Here is a 14,072-nt window from a genome sequence, read left to right on the forward strand (position 1 = left end):
AATACACTTTCTCCTGAACTCGCGATCCACATCAAAGATCGTAAGCCAAAGTCAGCCAAAGAGATGGGTGTAGTTGCCATGGAATATGAACTCAACAGAAGTAATTCCAAACCCGCGGTGCGACAGGGAAATAGTTCCCATTCCAATGGAAATGGTTACCAAACCCGTCGTCATGAACACAAGCAAGGCGCGCAAGATAAGGAAAAACAAGGTAATTCAGGGGAGCAGAAAACCCACGGCAAAACACTCAGTGACGCTGAGAAAGCAAAGTTAAAAGCCGCCGGGGTTTGCTTTATCTGCAAATCTCCGTCTCATTTCGCGATGCAGTGCTCAAAAAGGAAGGCAAAACCCGGAAATACCTTGGCAGTTCAAGAAGAAGACGAGGAAAGCGAAGTTTCAAAGAAACTAGACAAGTTGTGCTCGACGTGCGAAAATAAGAATTTCTCGGAAGAAGTTTGGATCAAACTTGACGGTCAGATCGTCAAAGCGTTTAGAGATTCTGGATGCACTGGCATCATGGTGAGTTCCAAACTAGTCCCAGAAAGTAGCTACACGACCAAATGTAAAGAAACCATGTTGGCCGAGAAAGGCACAAAGAGAACGTGCAAAGTAGCAATCATGCACATTGACTCTCCGTATTTTGAATGTCGATCGGAAGTCACTGTCCTTGAAGATCCGGTTTATCCTGTACTCATTGGGAAATGGTACGGGATGGGTAAAAAGAAGAAGAAGACTCCTTTGTACCCAGTGCGAGACCCAGAGTGGTACGCAAAAGAAGTAGCGGCAGCGGTCAGTACCCGCCAAACAACCAAAGAAGAAGCGAGAGAACAGTCTCAGCCTCTCCCGAGTACTTCTTCTGGATGTGAGCAAAACGTCCCATTACTCACACCTGAAGATCTCCGCAAAGCACAGCGTGAAGATGTGACTTTGACCAGTGCACGGAAATTTGCGGAAACCGGCGAAATATCCGGTGGGGCGAAATTCCTGTACAAAAATGGCATTTTGTACAGATCCAGTCTAGACAGATTGGCAGTGGAGAAAAATAGGGTAGTTGTTCCAAAGTCCTTCAGAGCAAAAGTGCTCTCATTCAGTCACGACCACCCTATGGCAGGTCATTTGGGCCAGAAGAAAACCAGTGACAGAATTAAAATTGAATTCTGGTGGCCCGGTCTTTCCAACGACGTCAAGCGTCACTGCCTTTCGTGTGACATTTGTCAGAGAGCTGCACCAAAAAGCTGTGCAAAGAAAGTTCCTCTGGGGTACATGTCATCAGTCGGCCCAGTATTCAAAAGAGTAGCGGTCGACATTGTTGGTCCCATCATTCCCATGTCCGAAACCAAGAGTCAATATATCTTGGTCATGATGGACTATGCCACGCGTTACCCTGAAGCTACTCCGCTGAAAAACATCAGAGCCGAAACAGTAGCTAATGCGTTGTGGGAGATGTGGACGAGACTTGGCATCCCAGACGAAATTATCACCGATCAAGGAACACAGTTCACAAGTGACTTGATGAAAGAGGTGAATACATTTCTGATGATCAAGCACAAAATGACTGCGCCATTTCACCCACAAGCCAACGGTTTGGTGGAGCGTTTCAACGGCACCCTCAAAAGCATGCTGAAGAAACTAGCGATCGAACAACCTCGACTTTGGGATACATTTATTCCGGCGTTGTTGTTCGCTTATCGCGAAGCTCCCCAAGAGAGCATGGGTTTCTCACCATTCGAGCTCCTTTATGGCCGCACCATTAAAGGACCCATGCAAATCCTTCGTCAAACATGGACAGAGGAGAACCTCTCAGAGGAGGTGAAGACCACAGCAGAGCATGTAGTCAATTTGAGGAACAAAATCGAAGAGACATGCAATATAGCCAAAGCCAATCTCGGGAAAGCATCCCGAAGGCAAGCACAGTACTTCAACAAAAAGGCCGTCCCTCGCGAGGTTGAAGTTGGAAAGAAAGTACTCTTGTTGTGTCCTTTGAAACTCAACAAGCTAGAACTCGCTTGGAGGGGACCTTACGAGGTCATCGAGAAGATCAACCGCTGTGATTACAGGATCCAGATTGGATCAAAAAGGAAAGTGTATCACATCAACCTAATGAAAGAGTACGTCGAACGTGAACATGAGAATCACATTGACGCTACAGCCTCAAGCGAGGACGATCCTGAAGTTGATCCTGTTGAAGACGAACATGTGGCAGTAGTTATCGAAGAAGATAACACCATGGATGATGACATTTTTCAGGCAGACGCCCAGCGAACACTTCCTCTGCTGGAAACCGTTCGATCTGAAAATGTCGACCATGTGCAGTTCTCAGAAAAGCTATCCGAGCAAAAAAAGAAAGAGGTGTCCGAGATCTGTCAGGAGTTTGAGGGAAATTTCACTGATGTCCCTCTTACAACCAATCTGGAGCGAGCACAAATAAGGGTCTCTGAGTCAAAACCAGTGTTTGTTAGACCTCGTCCAATTCCCCATGCCATGGTGAAAACTGTTGAAGAGGAAATCGATGAGATGCTCAAACTCGGTGTCATCGAGCCCGCAAATTCACCATACAACTCGCCCATCGTTCTCGTGAAGAAGAAAGGCGGAAAATACCGTTTTTGCTGCGATCTACGCGGATTGAACAACATAGTAGTGTTCGACGCCGAACCCATCACTGACGTAGAACATCTATTTCAGAGTTTGGGCAAGGCAAAGTTCTTCACAAAACTGGATCTAACGAAAGGCTACTGGGCAATTCCTTTAGAGGAAGAAGACAGAAACAAGACGGCATTCACCACGTCAAAAGGACAATTCCGATGGGTGAATCTTCCATTCGGTTTGAAAACCGCAACCGGGATTTTCAATCGAATGATGCGCAAACTACTAGGTCCCATCAGACGACAGGATGTTCACCACTTCATGGATGATATCCTGATCGCAACGGAAACATGGGAAGAGCACTTGGTTGCGCTGAGAGCAGTTCTGCAGCGGCTGAAAGAGGCAAACTTAGCTGCGAAACCATCCAAATGTTACGTGGGGTTTGACCAACTCCCGTACCTCGGTCATGAAATTGGCAATGGGAAAAGATGGCCAGAGAGCGACAAAGTCGAAAAGATTCGACAGGCCGCCCCTCCTACCACAAAGAAGGAACTGCGTTCTTTTTTGGGATTGACAGGTTTCTACAGACAGTACATAGAATCCTACTCTTCCATCGCAATCCCTCTAACTGACATGACGAAAAAAGACCACCCAGAGAAACTGAGGTGGAATGACTCCAGCAAAGACAGTTTTGAGAAACTGAAAAACAAGATTTGTGAATCCCCAATCTTGTGCATGCCCGACAACACGAAGGAATTCGTGGTCAGGACGGATGCATCTGATCGTGGCATCGGCGCAGTCCTCATGCAGGAAAAAGACGGACAGTTACGTCCAATTTCCTACCAAAGTCGGAAGTTGAAGGGCGCAGAATCCAGATACGCCACTGTGGAGAAAGAATGCCTCGCAACTGTGTGGGGGATCGACAAGTTCGAGAGGTTTCTCTATGGCAAGCGTTTTACTCTGGAAACCGATCATCAGCCTTTGAAGTGTTTGCAGAAGCAACCCACGAACCCAAGGTTGATGAGGTGGGCTCTCCAGTTGCAACCATACAACTAGGTATTCCAAAGTGCTCTTCGCGTGTGGCGAAAAGTGACGCCGAGCGTGATTTTTCACTGGTTTTTAACTTGTTCAAACTCGCTGGAATGAGGTTAACTGAATAAAAAGAATACACCAAGATGATAATTGATTCTTCATAGTTACTTTAAAACAAAAATTAAGTATTAGATTCAAAATCTAACCTTTGAAATACGCGTGTGAAAATGGTTGCTAAGTTGTGATTTTCTGACGTCGGAACGAAGTTTTCGCTGCGTTGTTTTGACCCCAACCGGGAAAACTCCGCTCGGGCAGATAAGCCATTCAAGTTAGCAACAACCCGCTACTATAGACATGAAGAGGAAAGATTAAACTTCCCGATGATATCAATATTATTTTGATTGGCTTCCGTTTAAGAGTACTATTATTCAGTTTAAAACTTCGCTCGAAAATTGTGCCATCTCAGAACAAACAATATCCGGTTTTATGCATGCGAATGGCAAGGTCGGAGTTTGAACTTTCACCTGGTCTTATTTTCATACTGATGCAACCAACGGCTTGCTTGCCCGAGAACCGAAAACGAGGCAACCCGTTTTTCTCGTTGTCGAGCACGCCGTGTAATGGCGGCGTTTGCCGAAGACCAAGCGATGGCACGTCACGGTCGCGAAAATTCGATTTTGCACCCAAACTTTGAGGAACCATTCGATCCAGATTGTCTAGAAGGTAAGCATATATGCCTTACAATGTGTTCTCTTTCAATTCTTTAAGATATATTTGCTTATTTAAAAAAACACGGGGGATGAATGAACCGAGTTGATAGCAGACGAAGTACAGTGTTTGTGAAGGTGGGAGTAGTGAACTTCTCGGCACGCTGTATTTTTACAGTGAGGAGAACAAAGCATGTGACTCAAGGAATAAAGTCTTAAAACACAAGTTTAGCAATCTGTTCCTTGATTTGAATGATTAACAAAGAAAATAACTAGAAATCAGTCTTTTTCTAAGTTCACGTATGCTCGCTCGACAGTCGTATTCCGAGTGATCTCCCTTGTCACTTTGTTTACATTTTACGACGCGCAAGCTACTTCGCTTTTTCCACGTCAAATATATTCCGTGTTCTTTCCTAACTAATGTGTTCACTTCTTGAAATGATAATCCTTAGTCATTACAACATAGTCATCATCTTTAGGGGTCAGTTAACTGTACTAATGCCCTCCCACTTCTCCCTTCACAGATGATCGGTTCCAGAGGCTGAAGGATAAATTGTTGATGACAGGCAGAGGGCGAAGACCAAGTCTTCCTGACAAAGTGGATGACAAGAGGTGTTCTAACAAGCTTTTACTTCAGCTCCGGCGACTGATGTTGCAGGGATCAAGGACATACAGTGAAGTAAGCATTCAATGGGGGAAAATAGATAAATGAAAACAAAATAAAATAAAATATAGTATTGACTGTGTTTTCACTGTTTAATTATGCTTCTGTTGTCTTATTTATTTTTCTTAATAAGTAATGCAACTAACTCTTTCTCTCTCTTTCTCAATGTTAAGTTTTGTCTGTGTGTGTGTGTGGGCATGGGTGTGTGCATGAATTTGTTGGATTGTGATTGTGTATGTGTGAGTATACTAATTACTATTCTATATGTGTGGCGTGGCACCTATGTGGGTGTGAGAGGTGCAGCTTTTTTTGTCCCTTTGCATTGTATTGACATGTCATCAGTTTTCAATGTATTATTATTCATTAGATATTCGTATAGGTATTGCAGTGGTTTGCAATACTGTACCTTTACATTTATAACTTTTGGTGTAGGTTTACAAGTGTCCTTTTTAAAAAAATTTTTATTGTTTCCATCTTTTGTAGCATGGACAGATTGTAAGACTAGGCGGCGGTGTGAAATCTCCATCCTTGAGTAATAATGTTTGTTCGTTCGTTTCTCTCTCTCTCTGTCTAAAACAAAAAGTAAGCAGTTTCTGTGTTTGTGTGCAGGTAACTGTTTGGTTCAGGCAGCTGTTTTCTGACTCAGCGTTTCCTGAAGAACGTGTGAAGGCACTCATCCAGACAGCGGACAGATCCTTCAACAACATTACTGATTCTTCAGCTGCAGCAGCGTTCTTGGAAGAGACATTTTGTGTGGACAGGATTAACCAAGAGCTCGAGGATATTGGCATTGACTGGTCGAATGTGTTTTCATGTGCTCTATTTTCAGGAACCTCTATCCAACTGATAAACCGGAGTGTGATTGCACTTGAACAATTTAGAAAGAGAGAACATCTGACAAATGATTTTCTCTTCGAATGGTTGAATGTGTTGGGCGAGGGGGGACTGAAATGTTCTGGATCACAGATTGCAAAGTCTGTAGAAATGTGCATGATGCAATACCGTACATTGAGCAAAGCTAAGGATAGGCGCCCTGAAGAACTGGAGAAGTTTTTGACTCATGTATTTTGCATACAGTCAAACAGTTGCAAAGGAAATCTTTCCGACAAGAATCTAGGCACGTCACAACAGGCTAAAGAACAAGGAGGAATACTTAGCAGTAGGGAAGAGAACCAGCATAGCAGTCTTCTAATTCAGCATTCAGCTACTGCAACGATTACACTGGAAGACCACAAAAGACTTCAAGAAGAGAAAGAAAAGGCAGAAAAAAAGCTTGAACATCTGGAATATGTTGTAGGCGGTGCACATCGGACTATCACTTGGCAAACTAAAGACATTGCTGAATTGACCAAAGCTAAACAAAAATTAGAACTTTCTCAAACAAAAGCGCATGCCAATAACCAAGAACTACAGCAAGAAAACAGACATGTTAAGGAAAGTTTATCAGGAGTGAGAAACTCTACACTTTACAGGAGAAATACAAAGCTTAAAGCTACCCACCAAGAAAATCTCCTGCAGAAGGAAATACTTGCACAAGAACTAAACAATACAAAAGAAAAAGTTCTGTCACTGAAGGCACAAAAAGTTAATCTGCAAAAAAACTCTTCAAAGTTGAGGCAGACAATCCAACTTTTACAAAGTCAACTAGCAGGCATGACTGAGCTAGCTAATCAAGACATACCATGTCAAGAAGTCACGACAAGGCTACCAGAGCACAATCAGTTCACCGATGATGTTCGTAAAACCATGATTCAGCTACAAGGTGAAGCAAACGTTCCAGCGAGCAAGTGTAGGCAGGTGGTTGATATCGTTGCCAGGAATATTTTTCATGAAACATTTGAAGAGGCTGATCTTCCTTGCATTCAGAGCATCATCAATATGGCTGATGAAGGGCATGTGATTTCAAAACTCCAGGCAGCTGAGGCAATACTGAATGAAAAAGATAGCACCTTGCATACTGATGGCACCTCCAGAGATCATAACAAAATTGTTGGACAACAGCTAACATTACCCAGTGGAGTGACACTCAGCCTTGGATTTGTACCTGTTGACAGTGAAACTTCTTCTAATCTACTAGATCTCACTTTGGACATGCTTCAAGAACTGAGCTGCATTTATTGTTGGCAACATGACGAAGAGGAAAAGGAAAAAATCTTCAAAGATATGCTGACAAGATTAAGTTCTGTTATGTCTGATAGAGCTGCGGTCATGAAGAAATTCAATGAATTGCTGCTTGAATACAAGATGAATCAACTGGGGCAAGAACATCCGGAATCTCTGGATATACACTTCCTTTACTGCAATGCACACTACCTTCTTGGCTTGAGCCGAGCTTGTGAAACAGCTTTTAAAGAGGTTGAACGTGATCTGTCAGCTGTTGGGCTTGGGCGGGATGGCCTTGCAAAGTTTAGCGGATTCAAATCAAGTGCTGAAAATGCATCGTCCCGACTCATTCGTCTCACCTGTGATGTACTTGGGCCTAGAGGCGATGAAAAAAATGGCTGCAGGCTGGAATGGCAAGGTTTCTGCGATCTTGAAGGGAAGAAGTCAAAGATGACCAGTTACAGAGCCAATCGATTTAATTGTTACTTCGAAGGCGCAGCTGCCATTGTACATCATAAGCAAGACATCATAAACTTCTTCAACAAAGGTGGAGTTTCACACTCGAACCTGAAACTGGAGAGCGTTGAAGCGGATCTCCATGACCAACGACTTGTTGCTCTTCTGGCTGCTCTTGGAGTTTTGTACTTCAGGGTGACTGGACCCTACTGGCAGCTGCTCCACAGCGACTTGCCTTACACAGAGTTTTACAAGTACGTCCAGAAGATGTATGCTTGCTTCACTCTGTGGGAGGCAAATGCTTCAGTCATGTTGGATGGCGATTTCGAAGGCATATTTGATGAGCATGAAATCAGCAAGGATAATGTTTTTGACAGCGTTTTTGAAACAGCAAATGACATTTCTGTCAAAGACATCGTGATCACCAGCCTGCAAATCATGATGAAGCACATCAAGGTGGTTACGGAAAACCAGCTAGCAGATTTTCTCATCGGAGGAAAGTTTGGCAGTGACCTACCCGAGGCAATAACATCTGTCCTCAAACATTGTCCTTTGACAAACTTGCTTGGTGAGAATGCCTTTGGCGACCTTGATTTTGATCTGAGCAAACGACGGCACTGTAGTCTTCATCATCGGACAACCACACACATGTTGAAGAGAAACAGGACAAGCCAGCACATAGACGAACTCACTCCTGAAGAGTCGGCGAAAGTGATGAAGATGGCCAGGAAAAAGGCGAAGATACTTCGCAAGAAGCACCGGCAGCAAGAAAAACTTGTGCGCATCAAGATGCAGGAAAGGGTGCTCGAGAATCAGCGGCAAAAGGAGCTGAAAGCCTTGCGGACTGCTGAGGTGAAAAAAAAAATTATCTCAAACGTATTCAAAAATGGAGGGCCTTGTCTGACAGCGAGGGATGTGTCTCGACTGGTGAAACGCTGCAAGAACTGTTCACAAACTTTGCTAGCACTGAAAGCTGAAATAAGATATCAAAAAGTGGTACTTGGGGTGGGGAAAGCTCTACGATTAACCGGAAGAAAGGATGCTCTGATTACAAGCTTGAGTCAACATCTTGGTGGTGTGGAATGCAGAGAGGAAAGCGGATCTGATGGACACTGTGTAGGCGCTGATGCTGACGATCAAGGACTAATGTCACGCAGAAAAAGACAAATGTCTAGCGAATCATCTGATTCATCAAGTTCTGATGTCGAGTCCCCAGATGAAACTGACCAAGAAAATGATACAGACGAGAGCTTTTCGTTTCAAAATCAGGGCCAATGGATATCTGTCTTTTATGATGATAGTTTGTATGTTGGTCAGGTGCTTGAAGTCGAAGACAAAGATCATGCAACCATCAAGTTCCTTGAACGAACAAAAGGAAGATGCGATTTTTTCCGTTGGCCTGCCTGTGAAGATATTGCAGAGGTTCAGTCGGAGTTTGTATTTAACTGGGATTTTGAGGTTAATGCTCACTCGAGCGATGGTCGTGTGTGGAGAGTGCCAGAAATCAGAAAGCTTGAAAAAGCCTATGACAGAATCAAGGTTCAGAATAAGTAATTCATCGAGTTCAAGTAACCAAAGGGAAGTATAAGCGCTCTAAATGCATATGACATGTGTGATAGAGTAACCAGGAGTTATATGTAATCAATCTTCTGTCACCCGAGAGGCAAGCGTGTCAACAAGCCACTTTTATCCTCATATTTTGCTGTCTTCGACTTCAAGCACTTGAGCTACATACTTTTTGTTGTTGTAATTTCATACTTGTACTTATTTAGAGCCTTTTTGATAAAGGAACAAGTAGTCACATTACACAGGGTTATGGGATATCTGTCATGATATACGCTTCCTCCTTCTGGTTAGCGGATAGTTGAGTTTCCACACAGTGTACGTTCTGCATGTGGTTATGGTACAGTTGAAGTGCATGGTTACCAAAGTGTTCTGTATAGACAGTTACGAATCAGTTACAGTTTTATAAGTTCAACATGTGTTAAGGATTTTGTTGGATTGAATTCAAAACATTCACACTTTGGGAAAGAAGTACATAATATTGAATATACATGTATGGTTAGAAAATAGACCGCATATTTAGAGCAATTGTATTAACATTTTGGATAAATGTTTATGTAACAAACCAGCCATTATGTACAGAAGTAAAACGCTAATTTTTGGACACTGGATTCAAGCGAGCTCTATAGGTTAGAGATGTATGATTTCAAAATGAATGTATTCCGTGTGCACAGATTTGTGAGAAAGTAGACCATAATGTAAATAAGCAGTTTGAATATTGTACCAGCTTTGTACTCACAAGATAGTGAACAAAATAACTCTCAGCCAGCAACGAGAAAACAGCTGATCACGCCGCGCATATTTTGCCACTTGCTAGTGACGGCGAAAAGTACTGCGCCCGGCGTTGCACGCTTTTGGCAAAATAAATATCAAGTTCAGCTTGATACAAATTATAGGACGTTGGCACGTAAGTGTACAGAAAAAGAACGATTAAGATTATTACAGTAGAAGCTTTTGCATGTTAGAAATGTTTGGATTAACCTTCGTGGTTGAAAACGACGTTAAACACAAAATAAAGAAAAAAAGAATGTTTGGATAAATGTTCAGAATTATAAATACATATTCATATACATATATATATTGGCAAGAACATTGTTGTCAGTGAGCGAGATGTCCTGTTTGGTTGTAAAGTTAATGAAAATAATCAAATTGAAAACAATCAAATAAATCACATATTAATTGCAAACATGTCAATCAGTAAATTCTAATATGGTAAACAGTATGATTTGAATGTTGTGTTTGGAGGTGAATGTAGGTTGATAGGCAGGTTTTTTCATGTATGATGTTGCACAGTTAATATTTTGTTGAATTGAAACAGCATGGTTTGTAAGTAAACGTAAAGAGGAAAAAGAGTTATTACTGTATACCTGAGTGTCTTGAATATTGGTTGTGTGATAGTTGATATATTGCTGAGCCAGCTATGTTTTTTTTCATTCTAAATACCTAAACTGAAAGTATTACATAGATGTTTAATGTATTCATGCAATTATGTTACCATGTAACCCACCGCTGCACGTAGCCTGTGAATTTAATGCAGCTTTTGGTCTATGTGTTTGGGCGGGCGTGATAAAAGTGCTAGTCGAACCCCGCTCTTAGTCTTACGGAATTTCTTGTATAATGTAAAACTATTGTCTTGCATGATGAACTTTGAATAATGAATACCAGAATGTTGATGTTGTAAATATATGTTATTTGATTGATGATTTACATCAAGATGCATTATTTGCTGAAAAATGCAGTCGCTGAGTGAAACCAGCGACAATAATCATCTATCAGCGTGTTAGTGTTTGTTCATTGTATGACTGTGTGAAGGTGGTTGGAGGTAACGGGAAAAAACCTTTAAAATATTGAAAGAATTCCGTAACATAAATTAATTAATGGAAGACCATAAATGTTCATTATAAGTCCATGCAAATTGAAAAAAAAAAAAAAAAAAAAAAATCAGTTAAAAAAAAATCAAAAAAATAACAAAGGTAAAGATGTCAAATATCTTTTTTGCTATTCTAACAGTTCATAAAAAACCGGATAATTTGAATATAAGGTACTTTCATTATCTTAAGTAAAGAACAAAATACACACATTTTAAAGAAGCCAAAATTCACGTTTTGTACAAAATAACTGTTTTTTCTAGACGTTGCTACGCTTTGATTACGCATAAAGAAGTTTAAATTTGATTTACTTATCAAGAGCATGCAATCCTGAACAAATGGATTCCAAAAACAGCTTTGTAACTTTGAAAGCAAGAAAGTTATGGTAGACCCAAAAAGCATGCAAAGTCGCACTTTTTCTCACCTTGACAAAACGGCCCTTTTGGCATAATTGATCATAGATATCTTATTGACCGGATGTCAGATGGAGTTGAAAAAAAATAGGCTTAGACAACATATCCAGCTCACCTTACAAAACCTATTTGAATGTATATTCATTGTTTAAGTTAGAGATGAGAGAGTTAGAAAATTGGGGTCTTGACCAGTTGTTTGGAGTAGACGAGGGCTTATTTTGCTATTTTATGCCATTTTTGAAGCTCTGTATCTCTTTTAAAATGTATTTCCTTTCAATGTGTCTAGTATTATCATTCTGAAAAGTATATAAAGTATTTATAAATGCAAATTTGGACTCAAGTGATTTGATTTGTGTGATTGAAGAATGTCTGAATGTGAGGAAAATTTCTGTGGAAAAATTTTCTAAGTCCAAAAATATGGAAAAAAGTCATAATTTTTTTTTAACCCACCTTAAAAAACTAAATGTTTTTGTGATCAGAATGAAAAACTCTATTTGTTTAACTAAGATTCATATGGGTTATTTAAAATTTGAAAATCACTTTGGAATACCTAATACAACTTCTCTGTGAGAGTCATCCCAGGCAAAGATAATCATGGTGCCGACTATCTGAGTCGAGCCACATACCACGAGTCAGGCTAGAAATGTGTCTAGCCGTCCAAATCGAGCGATTACCATCTTGTTTTGTTTTTGCAACTTAAAGGCCCTGTAAAACAGGTTATTGTGTTCGGCAATTTAAAGGCATGATAACACAGTTTGTTTGTGTTTATCAGAAATTCCTATTGTGTTTTATTTTAGATTAAATTGGGAATTTTATCTTATTCCATGGGGTTCTGTAACAAAATAGGACTTTCCTAGTCTTGGTCATGTTCCGGAAGGTTTGACTTTGAGTGAACCGAGATGCCGAGAGGATCGTCGTCATTTGATGACGTAACTCGTTGCGCTGTGACGTATTATTGACTACCACGACTGGATGCGTTGATCAACATGGAGTTGATGACATAGTTGTTGTGCGTGCTTTGGAAAGCGTGGAAACGTAAACAATTATTGTTGCAACATCGGTCCAGGTAAGCCAATCGATGATTCATTTTCCCGTCCACCCGTTTGACAAGAGAAGGCATTGTGTAGATTGTTTTGGGGTAAATGAATGGCGAAGGGCAGTATTGTGATAACCGTCTAACCGATAACAGTATATGGAATAGTTCCCGCAGTGGGGCACTGCGGTTATGAAATTAAAGGCCCCTCCTGTTTTTGGAACCGCAGGAGCTTTCTAGTTTGCTGTTAGGTAGATTTTTGGTTCCTCTTTCCTGTCATGCTCTCTTTTTCTTCATGAATTTTTTTCTTTTTTCTGCCTTCTTGCTCATTCACCTGTATTTTTTCCAAAAATCTCTTCTCTTGCCGCTTGTCTCGCGATTCATGTATAGTTTAATCTGTTAGTGTTCTGATGTAAGTCCAGCAGTAGATAGGTTAAGCCTATTTTAACATACTGGAAACTGGTAATCTTCCAGTAGGTATTAATTTAGTTTTACTAAAGCCTGCTGGGACACAAGTAATGGGTTAGTGCATTTGTAAACAGGAATCGCTTGACAAGTGGCCCCTTCATCCCCCCCTTCCTCGTCCTGATATGGCTCTGCGTAGTCGGCTGGACGTTAAGCAACAAACAAACAAACAAACAATATGGAATAGTCAAGTGCAATGTTAGGTGTTCGTTTGTTTGTCCTGTTACGTGTGATTTCACAGTAGATTAGGTAAATGTTTTGCAAATGATGTTTAGTGAGATGCGCTGTGTACGAGCATATGCTACCGTTGATGTTCCAGCGGCATGCTGATCCAATCCAAGGTGGAAGAAGGATGAAGTTCTTATTCCTACTTATGACGTTCCTGAGAACTGCGGTCCCGATTGCCGGTATTATACCAGCCCCACGTCGTAACCTGTTGATGGATGTACGACGTCCCGCACGGATCTCAGTCAATGCAAACAAGCTCGAGTTGCGACAGCGTATTCATGCATTCGAGAGATTGTTCAACTCTAATGGCTTCGCATGAACGAGAACAGAACGATAAGTGATACATGTGATCTGATAATGAAACGGAGATAAAAGGAAAACAAGTAGTCGATGAATTGACTATGAACGAACATACGTAAAAAGAACGAGCCAATATTTGTAATCATCAATAAAAGATCTTAAAATAATCGAGAAGCGATTCGTGAAGTGGGTAGGGTGAGAATGTTTTAGACAGGTTTATTTAATATCACACCCTACGCTACAACACCAAATAAAGAAAGAAAGAAAGATTTTAATGGTTTAATATCGATTTCTGTAAAAAAAAAGTAGACACGGACCTTTTATTCAAAACTGTGGGTTATAACCAAAAATGTCATCTCTATACTCTTACTCAGATTTTTTCTTAATTCAGAGTAATAAGTAAAATTAATACATGTACACTCAAATTAAAAACAAAAATTGTTTAACCATTTCGCTGCCAATCAAAACTTGCGTATACACGTGCATTCCTGACTGCCAGGGAATATTGGAGTTCGGGGTGTAATAATTCACAAAAAATTCTAGCTCCAAACTGGCAGTAGGTAGGTAAGTAAAACCTATGTTATTTTTAAGGGAAATTGAACCAAGAATCTGTTTTTAGTGTCTAATCATGGAAATAATAATTAGTTTGGCTTATAA

General features: G+C 40.9%; 2 protein-coding genes and 1 long non-coding RNA gene across 3 annotated transcripts; all 3 read left to right on the forward strand.

Annotated features, from left to right (window-relative positions):
* Positions 1-711: 711 nt before the first annotated feature.
* Positions 712-3,639, forward strand: LOC138961307 (uncharacterized). The gene has a single exon (XM_070332908.1). It carries the CDS (start codon positions 712-714, stop codon positions 3,637-3,639), a length of 2,928 nt encoding a protein of 975 aa, XP_070189009.1.
* Positions 3,636-11,718, forward strand: LOC138963181 (uncharacterized). The gene has a single exon (XM_070335220.1). It carries the CDS (start codon positions 5,971-5,973, stop codon positions 9,097-9,099), a length of 3,129 nt encoding a protein of 1,042 aa, XP_070191321.1. The 5' UTR covers positions 3,636-5,970; the 3' UTR covers positions 9,100-11,718.
* Positions 11,719-11,957: 239 nt separating this feature from the next.
* On the forward strand, positions 11,958-13,583 carry LOC138963183 (uncharacterized). The gene is made up of 2 exons (XR_011454742.1): positions 11,958-12,455; positions 13,207-13,583. It is a non-coding gene; the product is annotated as an uncharacterized lncRNA (long non-coding RNA).
* Positions 13,584-14,072: the final 489 nt, after the last annotated feature.

This window comes from Littorina saxatilis, linkage group LG3, assembly GCF_037325665.1.
Source record: "Littorina saxatilis isolate snail1 linkage group LG3, US_GU_Lsax_2.0, whole genome shotgun sequence".
NCBI lineage: Eukaryota > Metazoa > Mollusca > Gastropoda > Littorinimorpha > Littorinidae > Littorina > Littorina saxatilis.

Bases quoted from the DNA above. Each gene is read 5' to 3' on its own strand.
- LOC138961307 (XM_070332908.1), top strand. From the start codon at position 712: ATGGGTAAAAAGAAGAAGAAGACTCCTTTGTACCCAGTGCGAGACCCA.
- LOC138963181 (XM_070335220.1), top strand. From the start codon at position 5,971: ATGTGCATGATGCAATACCGTACATTGAGCAAAGCTAAGGATAGGCGC.